The sequence below is a fragment of the Meles meles genome, chromosome 17 (genome assembly GCF_922984935.1).
Source record: "Meles meles chromosome 17, mMelMel3.1 paternal haplotype, whole genome shotgun sequence".
Lineage (NCBI taxonomy): Eukaryota > Metazoa > Chordata > Mammalia > Carnivora > Mustelidae > Meles > Meles meles.
The window spans coordinates 67,275,484-67,291,245 of record NC_060082.1 but is presented as its reverse complement, the minus strand read 5'-3'; the positions used below and the strand labels follow the sequence as shown (position 1 = coordinate 67,291,245).

Below are 15,762 nucleotides of genomic sequence, written 5' to 3'. Positions count from 1 at the left end.
GACCTCCGGTTTGGTTTGTAGGTGTTCCCAATGTTTTGGTAACTCTCTAGCTGAACTCCTGCGACCTGATGTCATCTCAGTGTGCTACTCCTCCGCCATCTTGACTCTAACGTAGAGTTTTTTAACACCAATGACTTAGTTTTTTATAAAGATAGGGAAATTTATTTGTAAGGCAGTTACTATAAATTTAACTTCCACCGTAATTGCTACCTTTGCTCATATAATGCTGATGTAAGTTGCTGTTTAGAAAGTGAACATACCCTTTTCTACATAAATATATAGCTTATTATAACTATATATGTGTAACTATTAAAGATTTATTTATTTATTTGAGAGAGAGCGCACATGCTCAGAGAGGGAGAGGGAGAAGCAGGCTCTCTGCCAAGCAGAGAGCCTGACATGGCGCTTGATTCCAGGAACCAGAGATCATTACCCAAGCCAAGGCAGATGCTTAATTAACTGAGCTACCCAAGCACCCCTACATACTTCCTGCTTTAAATTAATTAGTACATCTAGATGGGATTACATGTCAGAATAAAAGCTCTAGATTTAATCAGTATGCTTAGTAATGAACTAAAATTAATCCTTCAACCAAACTAATCCTTTCGATCCTTTGGTTGGAGGATTGCAAGGGAAAATTCCACAATTTTCCCTTGAATGAGAAAGAAAAATTGAAAGCAGGCAAACATGGTAAGTTGTGTGTCACGGGCCATTTATTTAATATGCGCTTCCAGAGATCTTATTCTGTGTAAGTCACATTTTCTGTCCTCAGCAATTTACAGTCTAGGCTGGGAGAAAAATAAACAGGTAATTAGAGAATGGTGTGATTTTTGGAGAACTTGATGTTGGCTAATGGGAGTAAAGGTAGGAACCCAATCATGGAGTCAGGGAAGATTTCTTGTGATACACACCTAAGCCTAAGATTTCTTATTGAGTATATTACATGGTCAGCGTAGATTCGTCTTTAATGTCTGTAATTTTAAGCTTCTATAACACTTTATAAGAAAATTTATGTTTATTATTATCACAGAAGGTGAATTTTCTTCTAACCGATTTCTGGTGAAGAAAGTAACTGTTTCCAAATACTGTTAATAAAAATAAAAGAGGGTCAATTAATGGATCATCTAGTGCTGTTTTGATTGGTTTATTTAAGGTTTTGCTATATTGGAAAGAAATCAAACATAGTTAACATTAAAGTTATGTTACTTCATATGAAATTATTCTCAGAATTAAAGACAGTAAGTATCTATTTGACTTAATTTTATGGTACTAATTTAAGCTTTTGGGATTATAGTGTGTATTAACACTTTGGAGTGACAAAACCCACATTTATTGAGTTAAGTTGCCAGGTGTCAACACTTTAACACTCAAAATAAACTGTAGTATAAGCCACACATTGCAGTCTTCGAGAGAGGTTTAATAGCTTTCCCAAGGTATGTGTAGTTGTAGTGGGGCTGGGGTTTCGTCCAGGCAGGATGACTCCCTAGTCTCTACCTCCCCTGCATACACACAGCCACTGTTTTATCAGTTAACAAATGTGATACCTACTCCCAAAACCCTCACACATTACAGAAAGATTTAACATGGAAAGTGAAATCCTACTTTTATCTTTATAGAGAGATCCACAGGGAAAGTTGTGACTTATTTTTGTGGGGTTAGGGAGCAGATACTAACACGACACACAGTTGTAAATAATTATAAGATTTTATACATATTGTTTTACAGCTTGATTTTTTACTGAATTATCTTAGGGCTTTCTGTGTCTGGGAAGATACATCTACCCAATTCTTTGTAATAGCTCTATGCAATTATAGTTTATGAAAATACCTTGAATTTTTTGACAGATACTTCATTCATTTCAGTTTTCACTATATAAAAATGTTGCGTTGCATTTCTGTGCTGTCTAGTGTTTCTGTAGGATATATTTCTGCTGCTGGATCAAGGGGATTCAACACTTTAGCTTTTAATAATAATGCAAGGAGTGTATTGTCTGATGCTCCAGGAATGGTAAAACAAAGTGCCTGTTACCTCACTTCTTCAGCAACTTTGGGATATTATCAGTTTTTTTCATATTTGCTCAGCAAATAGCCCACCCCCCTTTTCCTCAAAAGATATATAGTTAAGTTGTAATTTGAATTTTTTCAATATTAGTTTATTGACTGTTTATATTTTCTGTGAACTGTCTTCTCTCCCTATCTTTTTCCTGTTTGCTTTCATATCTCATTCTTGTATTGATTTGAGACTTTTTTCTTTTTGACTGTCTGTTCATTTCCATATAGCAAAGAGCAATAAGGTATTTAAATTTCTTTCACTTTCAGATCAACCAGGAATGATCACCTACCTCTTTTGCTTTATAACTTAAGATTTGTTTTCAGTAGAGCTTAATTTTTTAAAATATCTGTCATTTGGTGTTTGTGTTGCTTCTAACAATAGTTCAGAGAAGAGTTAGGTTTGCTTGGAAAATGTTTATAATGTTTATTAACGCATCTGTTTAGGAAATATTGTCTCATAAGTTTAGTTGATTTCATATTCTTATTTGTTATGCTTTCTTTTTTTCTTTTTTGGGAACAGGATAATGCTGACTATAAATTATTTCAGAAAACACTCAAATTGTGTCGTTTCTTTGCCAACTCTCTTTTGCACTATACCAAGGTAAGGCTTATTTTTTATAATGTGTAAATGTGAAATCCACAATAAATTATAAATTTTCCTGCTTTTATTGTTACCGCCAAAAACAGTATTTTGAAGTTATTTTGTCAAGAGTATATTTTATAGGTTTCTTTTTAAAATAGTATATGTTGAACATCTGTTACATCGGTAAGTATAAATATAAATAAAATTACTTACATAAGCACAAGTCAGTTTTCAGAAGATAATTCAGTTTGGCTTTCAATACTGTTTATAAATTCTACCATATTTAAAATTTTTAAATTGTTGACATGTTCAAAGGTTTAAAACTGTAAACTAATTTTGAGAACACTTGCATATTGGGGGGTCATCAGGATAGCAGTGACAGTTGAAGATACACGAATAGAGTAGGTAAGTTATCAAGGCAGATTTTTTGAAGAGCAGAGAATGATTAGAGCAGCTGGTCAAAGAAACATTAGTAATACATATAGGTGATTAAGAAAAAAATACTCTGTCCCTGTTGAATTTGTCTTTAACTTGTCTTCCTTGCTTTGGAGGAAGAGATAAAGATCTCCAGTGACTTCGTTGTAATCAGGGTTCTGTGGCAGGGACGCTGACTTCTGACACATTGCCAGCCCATTCCATGTGCTCCTGAGCCGGACCTGCTGGGCGGCCGCCACTCTGTCGTTGGCTGCTTGGACCCTGGCTCCTGCACTTGCAGGATGGGCGCGTCAGTGGCAGGGCCCGTTGAGAGGGTCCTGGCACCAATGGCACTTAATGGGCACTTAGCCATCTGATACTGGTTTGGTATGTAGGAGGCAAAATTGTGCCGAATTATGCCATTTTGAATCAATCCTTTTCTATCAAAGGAATCTTTAATTTTTAAAAAGTTAATGAGAGCTTTTTTCTACATCCTGTAATACAGTAAGAACTATTTATTTTCCTTCCTAAGAGATAGCCCAGCTGTAATGGAGCAATCACAGCTGTACTCGAATCCTAGCCTTGTTTTTTCTTTGTGACTTGATCAAGTTACTTGATACTTTAGCTTTCTTTTCTGTGAAATGGGGATAATAATATGTCATAAGAGTTTTGAGAGGGCTAAACTGAAATAAAGCGATATACTAAAGTCATTTGCTGCATGTCTACTGAGCACTTAGTAGGTATTCAGTACGTGATAGCTGCTAACTGTGGTTATAGTGATAGTGTTAGTGGTAAATTAGGTACTTAGCCTTATCCCCCTTTTTATTCTCATGAAAGAACCTTTTTTTTTTTTTAACGTGGTACATCCAGGATTTTATTTTGCACATCTTTGTGAGAGGATATGTGTTAGAAAAGTGCATGCAAGGAATGAACAGAATTGTTTTATTTTAGGAATTTCTTCCTTTACTTTCTGATTCTTGCTGTGCACTGCACCATCTTTATCTTCAGACACACAGGTAAGAAGAACGCCGTGTCATTGTTAAAACGTAACGTGCCATTCGAACCACGCACACTTTACGTGTATGCCATTCAAAATAAAACACCTGAGTAATTTTTTACTGTTTCAGTAAATTTTTATCTGCTTGCTTAAAATAATTGGAGATGGAAGCTTCTAAAGAGTAGCTTCCATGTGCGCTTCACTTTTCTTTGTATTCTTAACTAGTACCTAATGCCCGAGTGATGAATAACTGGTGTGGTGATAAATACCAAAGGCCGGGGAAAAAAGGTTATATATGTGTAGATATATTTTTCTTTATCTTTTAACTTTTTATTTTACTTCTGTGAGATTTGTCTAGTAGTCGTTAACTCCGTCTCAGAAAAAAAATGTAAATTACAGAAAAGTATCATAATTTAGATAGGAGCTAGTAATATGTGAAATTGACAATTACCTCCAAGGAGCCCTCAGTTGACACTGAAATACTTGGTCATCTCATTTGTCCAGCAGTCCTCTCTAGTCTCCTAGACAACTTTTCCCATACTTCTCCCTCCTTAAATTTCCCACATGTCTGAAACCTTCTCCCTGTCTCCCATTGTCAGTTCACATCGTCACTGTGTATCACTGAGAAAGATGGAAGCATGACTTCCTCCGCACGTTGACTGCTCTCCCTGTGTCTCGGTCCATGTGCTCCCTGTTCCGTGAACTGGCTCTCTGTGCGCCTGCCTGAGGCCGGCCTCTCATTGGTTCATTGGGTGCATTGGTTCATCCGCACTCACAAGCTCAGGGACCTCACTCTAGCAATCGTTCCCTTTCCCTCTTGTATCACCAGTCTTCCCCCGCAGCTGGGTCTTGTCAGTGTACCAGCGTGCTGTGATCTCTGAGAATGCAAAGCATAATCTCTCAGTTCTATATCCTCCTCCAAACACCTTCCCACTTCTTTGCTTCCGTTTACAACAGAACTCCTGGGAGTTGTCTGTCTGTACTACTGTCTGTACTTTTTTTTCTTGAGACCATTTAGTTAGGCTTTCCGTTTCACCACGTGACCAGAACCCCTCTTGCTGAGTTCATCGGTGACATCCCGGGGTCATTTTGCAGCCTCGTGTTATGTAACCTGTCTGCAGCGCTTGACCCTTCCTCTCCAACTCTTTCTTCCGTTGGCTTCTAGAATACCTGTCTTATTTTCTTCTAAACTCATTGGCTGCTTCTCCTTAGCAGGTTCCTTGTCTCCCTCACTGAAGTTGGGTGTGCCTCAGTAGACTAGTTCTCAGGCCTCACTGATCTCTTTCTGGTCATTTCGTCTCACAGTGTTAAATCCATCTCTCCTTTTAATGTCTGACTCTGCCCATCAGGGTGTCTGAACTCACATTCACCCAGACTGAACTCTTGATTCCCAGCCATTCCATCTCTACCCCCCACAGAACCTGCTTCCCTGGTAGCATTCTCATCTCAGTTTAGATGGCAATCTGAGGGGGCCTGGGTAGTACAGTTGGTAAAGCATCTGACTCTTGGTTTTAGCTCAGGTCGTGATCTCAGGATTGTGACACTGAGCCCCACATTAAGCTCTGTGCTCAGCGGGGAGCCTGCTTGAGATTCTCTCTCCCTTTCCCTGCCCCGCCCAATAAAAAAATGGCAGTTCTATTCTTCAAATTGATCAGGCTAAAAAAACCTTGCTGTCATATCTGACATTTTTCCTTGTTCTCATATCCACATGTCACCTGTTAGCCTGTCAGTATCACACACCTTCACTGTGTGTTTGCTGTGTGTGCGTACCCCAGCGCGGCCAGTTCTCACCACCGGAACTCGCATCTGATGCTGTCCACTACTGGGTCCTTGCCTGGGTTTCCACAGAGATCCTGCCCACTTCCTGCCTCCTCCCTTGCTTTCCTCTATTCTGTTGGCCATATGGTACCCAAAGTGAGTGATAAGACATCAATGAGATCATGGAATTCTCTGTACAAACCCACGAATGATCTAGTATTCAAACAGAATTCAGTAGGATTTTCTGTCCACCTTAATCTTCTTTTATTTTTTTCTCCATGGCACTTACTAACATCTGTTATATTATGGACTTCTTGCTTATTTATTTGCTAACTGCCTCCCTTCATTAGCATGTGAACTTCATAAAGGCAGTGACCTTGTGCATTCTGTGCACTACTTTGTTACCTGCTCCTGGAGCAGAGCATGGCATGTAGACAGGAATTTTCAGGAATCCTCAAGTTAAAAATCCTCAGAATAAAATGGCAAAAAGTAACAAATACACCAAAATACAAGTTTTTATTTTACTTCACATAGGTTTGACTAAAGTTTTGTTTCAAGTCTACTAACTGAGACAGTCTTCCATGAAAAAGTCTTTGCGTCTTCCTCTGGGACAGTTTAATTCTTGCAAAGCCCTTGTTTCTGAGCATTAACTCATAGCAAATTCAGCATCCTGCTTTATTTTAAAACAACTTTTAACAGAAGTGACTGAGCCAGAATTTATCAGAAGTATCTTTCTATATATAGTTTTTTTATTGGTTATTTGATAGTCATATTTACATGACTTTTTTTTTTTCTTTTAAGATGTATTCATTTTTATTGTAGAGCAAGAGAAAGCAGGTAGAGGAGCAGAGGGAGAGGGAGAGAGAAAAAATCTCTGACAGGCCCTCTGCTGAGTGTGGAGCCCAACACAGGACTTGTTTGCAGGATCATGAGATCATGACCAGAGCCCAGATCAAGAGTCAGACACTTAACCAACTGAACCACCCAGGCGCCCCTTCATGGTCCTTTTGTAAGGACACTACTGTCAAAATGGTGTTAAATGCATCAGAACAATACCGAAGATTTGTCTAAAATTATAAACTTTTAATTTTGTCATGTATTTAGTTTGGGGGTCTTTATACAATTGTATCAGTTTAGTACTTTGAATTTTGTTTTATAAAATACATGCTGTGTGTATTCTTCATATATTTTCACTGCTGGAAGATCAGTTTAGAGTACTTATGTCTACCTCAATTAGAAGATACCTTTTAATGGATGTATTTTTTCCCTCCCCTTTCCAGCAAATTTCCCCCAAGCCTATACGCTGCCAGGATCTCTAAGGCACAACAGGAGGAAATAGCAGGCACTTTCCTAGTTACACTGGACCCGCTCATCAGTCAGCTTCTCACATTCCCACCTTTCATGCAAGTGGTTTTAGACAGTAAATTAGGTAAGCGTCAAGACCGTTTTAATTTTAAATCATCTATTAATTACGACTTGTTAGAGATAAGGTTATTTCCCTTACATAATCATTCTTTTTAAAGATTTTATTTAAAATTTCTTCTGCTTTTCTTTAAATGAAAAAAATTCCAAAAAGCAGTTACGTCTCTGACTTCTTTACACATCACAATCAGATTTCTGTTGAAAATATGGAGAGTGTATTTTTAGCAATTTGTTGTGACTTACTGACTATGTTTGTGTCACCTGCAAGAGCTGCCGCCTGACCTACAGCTCCCACAGTGTCTTCTGCTGGTCGTCGTCATGGATAAGCTGCCGTCTCAGCCCGAGGATGTGCAGGCCCTGTGGTGCACAGAGAACCAGCTCTCGGAAGCTACGGCCAGGTAGCAGACGCGGTGGTGTTTCCATCCGGTCACCTTACAGATGCGCTGGGATGCCCTGTCATCGGGACTGATCTTGATGCTGAAGTTTTTGGTTACATCAGATATTCTAGTTAGTAATTCCTACGTAGGCCTCATATATATTGCTACTTTATAAATATAAGTAAAAAACATATAAATCTATAACAGATGCTAAAAATATATTAATTTTGTTTAGTGTTTTAGAAGCTTTTGTGTAGACTTAGTGTTATAAGTGTTGAGTGTAACAGGGTAGATGTATTTGCTACCACTCCAAGATGAGCTCTGATAAACAGAATGCTGGATTCTGCAAGTTCTCTCCCAGGAAATATCACTCCTCGTATTCATCTTCCTCGCCACTGCCAGGCTGTAGCAACTCACTGCACGCGTGATTGCTGGGTCCTAGCATTCACCCTTTCCTTGTGCACCTTCCGTGTGCGGTAGCAAGTCACCTCCTGGAGCCCGGCTCTGAGCTCCCGCCCCTCCCTGCACAGACACGCAAACCCGATCCAGCTCTGCCTCCACATCTGTCCCTCTGCCGCTGCAGTCCAGCATTGCTCCACGTCCCGTCACTGGTACACTCGTTCTCTGCACACGCCGCGCTCTGGGCAGACTGCTGTTCACACCTGTCTTCTCGTGCTGTGTCATCTTTGCCTCTTTATCTTGTGCCTATTTCTAATTTGTTACTTAAATCTATGAAGATTTCTTAAAACTATTTTAATCTTAAAATGGCCCCTCTGTGTGACTTACACCTGTTTTCTATATAATAGCTAATATATATTTAGATTTCAGGTTCCTTGATGAATTTTGTCTTTGTGTAGTTCAGTACTATGATAGACATTTGATAAATGATTAAAAAAAAAAATACAGGGGAAAAAATTCTTCTCCTTTAAGGGATTTCTTTAACAGTGACTATATTTTATTTTTATGGTTGCGTGTTCACACATATTGGAAACTCTCATTGATATATACCTCTTGAGACATTTTGCTTTGGGAAAATAACCCTCCATATGCCATATTATTATTGTACCTGCTAAATATTCAATGTGGAGAGTGTTGGGTTCAGTGTTCTCCATTTCCCTGCAGGATATCTCTGTTCAGAGCTGTTTTCTGCAGTTTTGAGCAGTGTGCTGGTGAACTCTCTCTGCCTGTTTATCTGCGAGGAGTAAAGAGTCAAGGGCAAGTGGAAGTTGCCGTCACCCTGTATCAGCATGTTTGTGTTCATCTCTGTGCATTCATCGCTTCCTTTCATCCCTCCTTGTTCCCTGAACTGGTGAGTTTGTCACCTGCTGCCTACGCTGAGGTTATCACCCCTCTGCTTGCTTTTCATTGAGATTTTTGGTTTCTGCACAGAAGAAAGGAATAGGTAGTGTGTATTCTTTTTGAATGTTGTTCTCTCAGTTTGTACCTTTTATCCTTTGATTCAGTTCTGTCTTAGGAAATGGTAACCCTAGAGTCCTGTAGTACTCAGATATAATGGCTAGCTACAACATTTGAGAAAACATTTTGGGTGGCAAGATATGGAAAGATAAAGTGAAAAGAGGAAATGTGTTAGGATTTTACCTGATTCAGTTTCATAAAGAGAATGAAGGAAAGTGTAGACTGTAGCACCAAGTCTCCTATAGATCTTAGGCATAATGTTGATTTTCTTTAATGGAATTAAAGTAGAAAATATGTTGATAAAATTGTAGGAAAAGAATTCTTAAAATTCACATAAGGATCAATATCATTTAAGATATTTTACAGTAAAAAAAAAAAAAAGATATTTTACAGTGGTTAAGATCCAGCTCTAGGATTTTTGTGGATCCTAATGACTGAGTTACCACATTTAAAATCACTTTTGACTCTCCATAGCCCAATGCTTAATATATAGTAGGGACTCATTAAATGTGGAAGGAATGGTGTTACAGACTCCTTCAGATACTAGAAAGTTGAGCCTTCTCACCGAGGTTCTGTTGTACTTGGATTGTGATGGTGTTTTATTGTTTTGAGAAATGTAATATGAATAATAATGTATCATGAACTTTCTGTTTTTCATTAGGATGTTGCTCTGTTGAATGCTGTGCTTAGTGCTAATATGATCACGTCTCTGTTAGCTATGGATGCATGGTGCTTCCTTTCCCGGTACAATGTGCTTTTTTGGTTTTTGGATTGATTTATAGTAGTAATTGACAGTAAATGATGTTTTATACTTGTAAGTTTATAGAAAAATTTTGTCTCCATAATCCCTTAGTAGCTCCTCAGAATGGTTTGATTTCGTATCATAGCATAAAATCAGGAACCAGGCTCCCTCTTTCCTTCTGTGGTTGAAGTCAATAAGTAACTGTTGCTTAGGTAGTTTTGTATATTGTGGTGTTCCTTGGCCATGGAGAAATTGCAGCTTAGAATATTTATTGTTTTTTGGAAGTTCATCTCCTTGGTTTTCTGAATACTAATAATAAAAATTATTTTGGAAAGATAATCTTCTCTTGTATCACAGATACGGGACTGCTGAACTCTGTGCACACCATGTCGCCATAGTGGCTCAGCTGGTGAGTAGAATTACAAGGTCTAAAACACTGACTTTACATGCAGTTCATTTAGGGATATGATAATCTTGAAGAATGTGAATATCAAAAGGAAAGATAGTATGGTAGCTAAATTTTTTGACAGTTTCTTTCCTGTCGCTTAATGCTGATGCTGTTGAGAAAGATGTGCCAGAAACTGTCAAACTAGGGAAATTGTTTCATACTGTCAAAATCTTACAGAGTTGTATGAATTGTTCTGGAAAAGAAAGAGTAGGTTAATGAGTAAATTTAAAATTGAACGCTAAGTAGAAAATAAGAAAAGAGTTAGTTGTAATGTGGATTACTGAGAGGTTTTTTTTTTTTTTTTTCCCCTTAAAGTGACTTAGACAAGCTGCCTCTTGATTTTGTTGTCTCTCAGGATGATTTGAGAGGGACCAAATGTGACAGTGATTGATGCGTTTGGGGAAAGAAGTCATACTTTGTAAATAGCTACAAAGAGAAAATGATTTAGTGATGATTTATTTTAATTTTTTCAACGTTGACCTTTGCTTTTAAGTTCTGAGATGTTTGATATATTCCATATGATATGGACATGTTGTTTTTGGTTTTTTTTGTCCCTGGCCTTTTATAAAGATCTCATCTGGGTCCATTTGTCTTTCGTTTCTTGGTAACTGTTATGTCATACACGTCTTAGTTTGTTGTTTACAGATGTTGTAGACTAAATCCAGGGAAGTGTGAAATAACTAACAGCTGGCATGTATGTCTCCATGGCTAATTGTCTGGACATGTACCCACTTCTAAGTCCTTAACATGTCTTGTACAAGACCGATCCAAGTAATTTTTATGTTAGAGTATCTTCTTCAAATAAAAAACATTTGTTTAATTAAGTAAAAGCTCTCCTAGTGTATTACGATAGGAATTGATGTCTAGAAAATTGAGCTTATAAAATCTTTTAATGGAGCGAATATCCAGAGTTATATCCACTTCTGCACTACTGTACTTAGATCTTAAAAAAAATTCCATGAGTTGTCTTTCAGTAAGAAGAGTAACATACCAAGTGATCATCCAAATGGTAATCCGAAATTGAAATTCCTGAGGGTTGTTTACAAATACAATGTCATAATTGCTTTCTCATTATAAAAGTAATCTAGGTTAATGGAAGAAAAACAAAGAAAAGCTCTAAATTAAAAATCTAAATAACTTACAATCTTCTGTCTCAGAAACTGTTTATTAACTGCTATTTATTTTGGCATATCAAAGCTTGTAAAAGCCACGATTTTAATTCAGTCTCCTCTTCTGTCTTTTCCCAGATAAAATCTTGCCCTGGAGAATGCTACCAGCTCACCAACCTATCCATACTGTTGAGGCGACTCTTCTTCTTCATGGCCCCATCCCAACAGGCAAGGACATCATCTTAGTCACTGTCTTTGAGCATCTGCTGAGAAAAGGATTCAGACTCTTTGAAGGCTTCCCATTGCCCCATTTATTCCACAGTTAAATGTTGATATGATCTGAGCATCAGTTTTTGACCTATTGATTGCTTTGCTTATTGCTTTTAGATGTGTTTAGATTTTGATGTTGTTAAACAAAAACCAGAGCCGTACAGTGATAAAAGTGGGTTTTATCCTGGGATTCTTGATGTAGGGGAAAGAGGCCTCAGTGTAAAACTGGGCTCAAGTCTGAATATAGCATAGCCTAGTAGGGACTACAGTGAAGGAGCAATGTGTAGGTCGATGGGTGAAAATTACTAAGAGGAAAAATGTCAGGGCTACGGAGGTGGTTCTTGCTAAACTGGCAGTAGGATTCTTGCTGGACACACACCAAGGCTGGGGGATGCTTTCCAGACTGACTCAGCAGGATTCTTGCTAAAACTGGATGATGCAGGCCATCAGTCGTGGTATGATTGTTGTTAAATTCCTGTATGATTCTGACATGGACACAAGCTTGGGAAACACTAGGTTAGTGAAGGGGGTTTGAATCCTCTGGTTTGAATCTGGTCTTACTGTGACCTTGGTCACCTTACTGTGACCTCAAGGAAGTTTCTGAACTTGGTTCCCTGTCTACAGAGTGACAGGTGTTAACTATTTGAAAACTTCTGTTCGGACTTAGAGGTCATATATGCAAAATATGTAGCATAGTGCCATGCTTAGAAGGGTGCTCAGTAAATATTGGGAGTGCTTGCTTTTATTTTTATTTTTATTTATTTATTTATTTGAGAGCAAGTGTGCAGAGGGGGAGGAAGGGCAGAGGGTGAGAATCTCAAGCAGGTGCCACGCCCAGCGCAGAGCCCGACATGGGGCTTAATCTCAATCTCGCAACCCTGAGATCTGTCCTGAGCTGAAATCGAGTCAGTCGAGGAACTGAGCCACCCAGGTGCCCTGGGAGTTACTTGTGAATAGAGAATTTGCCTCAGGTCCGTGTGAGCCTTTCTGCCTGCGAGAGGTTGGTTAGGCACCAGAGAAGCCATGCCAGCCTCCGAGCCGTCTTCCTTGCAGGTTGTTCCGAGGCTGAAAGCACACTAGACCCACCTACTAGCCTTCTAGAAAATATGTAAGGGTTAATGTGCTTCCCTCCCAAACTCCGGAAGAGTTGTCTGTTGCATATCCCTTCGAATTTTAATACCTTTTATTCTCTTCTCAAACTCTTGCCCCTGGTTCCTGGTACGTTGTCCCTCATAGAGGTCCTGTTAACTTAGAGGCCCTTCCTAAAGGAGTGGGATTGGGAGGGAAGGTGTCTTTTTAACCTCCGCTGTCTTAGTTGTTAAATGAGAGTAAAATTATTCTCTTCCCAGGGTTGTTGTGAAATTTTAACGTTTAGAATAATACAGCTCAGAATGAATGACCTCTCAGTGTGATCTAGGAACGTTGATATAAACTCCCGTTTATGTTTAGAGATCTCTTGGATACTCCTCAGTTCTAAGTTTTTCCAAGTAATTGAGGCTATCAGGTATATGTGTTATAGATATCTGAGGGGTTACATTTAATTTAATCAAATACTGATTTCCTGGTCAAGTTACAGTGTTAAAATTTAAACGGACATACCTAAATTTGAATTCTTGTCTGAGAGTCCTTGGGTGTTGGTTTATCCTAAACCTGAGAGACTAACCTTCCCCGGAGGGCAGGGCTGAGATGTGGGAGGCCTGGGACAGAAGCTGCTTGAAGGCAGCACCGCACAAGCGTTAGTTTTTCTGCCAGGCTCTGCTCTTTCTCCTCCCCGAAGGGAGGGGAACGGACCACAGTAAGAACTGGGCTGTGTTCTGGACGCTTCGGTCCTTGGACTTCCTGTGTCAGCCTGGGGTATGTGGATGATGTTCATCTACGGATGAAGAAACAGCAGCTTAGGGCAGTAAAAGAATGTCTCCAAGCTCCCCGTGGTGACGGGCGAGGCGGGGTCCTAGCCAGACCCTCGCTCCAGAAGCTGCACTTTGCACTGCCTCAGTGTCGCCTTCAGGGCCTTCCCTGCCAGTGCTTCGGGGGCCTCCTGTGTGCGGGCTGCTGGGTCTGCCGCCTCGCTCCTTTGAACCGCATGAAACCTGCTTTTTTTCTTTCCATGCATATTTAATAGCGATTTGTGTTTAAAATAAAAAACTTGGAAACCACTGTACTAGATCATGATCCCAGAAAAAACATATGTTCTGGTAGAAGTTAGAAATTTATGAACGTGCTCGTAGTGAACGGTGGTACGTGACGAGCGCCCAGACGGGCACAAATCCGGTTGTGTTGGGTGTTCTAGCTTAGAAGATCGTCTCCGGAGAGCTGCAGGATGGCAGTAGGCAGGACCGGAGGAAGCTGTTGGAGATGGAGGCGTTTTCGGTGCAGGGTCTAGGTTGGGGCAGGTGGAGAGGCGGCTGGGGCAGGAGTGCGGAGAGAGAGCAGGGCCTGGGGCAAAGGAGAGGCAAGTAGCGAAGCTGGAAATAATTATTCCTTTGCACACAAGATGGTATGTTTTTAAGAAGTGAAATAAAACCCCAGATTTTTGTATCAGTGATGCAGCATTTACATCCGTGAAATCAGTGAATCCCAGTACAGTGCTGTTTTACTTTACAAAAAAGTGTGGTAATAATTTGGGGGAAATGCCAGTATAAATAGGGAGAGTAGGATGTGTTTCTGTTCCAGTATGGAGAGAAGTTCCTGATATCCTAGTATTTCTTTAGTGTGTAACTATTGGTAGTATTTCTGTTTGTAGAAACAAGCAAAAGTACGGGGTTTCCTAAGAGGAAAGGATTTAATATAACCTGGTTTAAGTACACTATTGGTTGTGCTACTGTTTTTAATGTAAAGTGAAAAGTATGATAATTATTTGCATTTTAAGCCACTCTGGTATTCTTCCTCTCTTCTCACTTTAAAGGAGAGAATTTCTAAGTCTCTGCGGATTATTCACTTATACTTCACTTCTTATGGACCCCTGTTAACACTGGCGGCTTTAAATACTGAAAATTGTGTTGAGACCAGGGTTTTCAAACTCAGAATAGTACATAGGTCACTCTTTCTACATAACGAATTTTGTCAATGCCTACCCTTCTCTGTTGTCCAGAGCACCATTATTTATAATTTCTATTTTGGGGAATGAACTAGTTCATTCACTTTCATTGCATTTTATTAGAAGAAAGGTCGTGTTCAACTGATGTTTATCAGTTGGCGCAGTTCTCTTGGCTTTGCTGAAGAAGTTCGGTTTCACGAATAAAGCTGCGTGTTACAATAGACACGAAGCTCCTCCAGGGTCCATTTTTCTGGCTCTAACAGCTATTCCAGTAGATAGCCACACAATTTCCCCTTGGTTTTGACAGCTAAATATTTTCTGCTAACAAAATTCAAATATAAATATAGTATATAAAACATAGGAATAGGATTTCTTTTTCAAATTTAATACAGTGGGTTTTTTCTTAACATAGGAATTTGTCATTTATCAAGCAGATTTGGGATACTATAAATTGAATTCTTCTACTTAAAAATTACATTAATATACTTCCTAGATTATACTTTATTCACAAATTAAGTGCATTAGTATTTTTGCTGTTTTCTACTGGAGACTAACATTTAAACTGTTTTTGGTGTTTTTCTTTTAAACTTTTGTGTTCTGTTTTTAGTTTTGTCTGCTGATGCCTCATTTTAAAAAAACAGTGCTGTTTTTCTGTTAACTTGGCAAAGGCTTTGAATTATTTCCGTGGTAGAATAGATTTGCCAACCACACTGCTCTAGGCTGATTCGTGAAACCAGTTCTGTGTGTTGTCTGAGAGCAGAGCCAGCCAGCCCAGTGGAAAATCAAACCTATGACCTTTGCTTTTCTTTAGGTTCTGTGTTCTAGTCAGCTGAGATAACAGCCGCCAGGGTTACCGGATCAGCCTTTTGGCATATTTTGGAATATTACTTCCAAGGTCCCAAGCACAAAAGCTCTTAGGAAAATAATAGGATAAAAATAGCTGGTTGACTAATAATGAAATGCATTATTTTTAACATTTCTCAGTGTCTTCCTATCACATTCCATTTAAGTTGTGTTTTTCATTTTTGCAAACAAATGCAACAGCAGCAGAAATGATGGTACGTGTTCCTCTAGTTACCGTGGTCTGGTACTTGTGATATTATTACTCAATTTAAAACTTCTTAAAAATATCCAGTCA

The 15,762-nt window shown here is 39.0% G+C and overlaps 1 protein-coding gene across 2 annotated transcripts in view; it reads left to right on the top strand.

The window, feature by feature from the left end:
• The window catches only part of C17H1orf112 (chromosome 17 C1orf112 homolog), a 47,617-nt gene that overhangs the window by 21,061 nt on the left and 10,794 nt on the right, over positions 1–15,762 (top strand). For both annotated transcript variants that reach the window (XM_045983196.1, XM_045983195.1), the window contains exons 9-16: positions 2,572–2,652; positions 4,000–4,064; positions 7,084–7,232; positions 7,494–7,623; positions 8,725–8,911; positions 9,680–9,762; positions 10,118–10,169; positions 11,456–11,545. In XM_045983196.1, the coding sequence (XP_045839152.1) occupies positions 2,572–2,652; positions 4,000–4,064; positions 7,084–7,232; positions 7,494–7,623; positions 8,725–8,911; positions 9,680–9,762; positions 10,118–10,169; positions 11,456–11,545 (837 nt within the window). The remainder of the gene's footprint in view (positions 1–2,571; positions 2,653–3,999; positions 4,065–7,083; positions 7,233–7,493; positions 7,624–8,724; positions 8,912–9,679; positions 9,763–10,117; positions 10,170–11,455; positions 11,546–15,762) is intronic.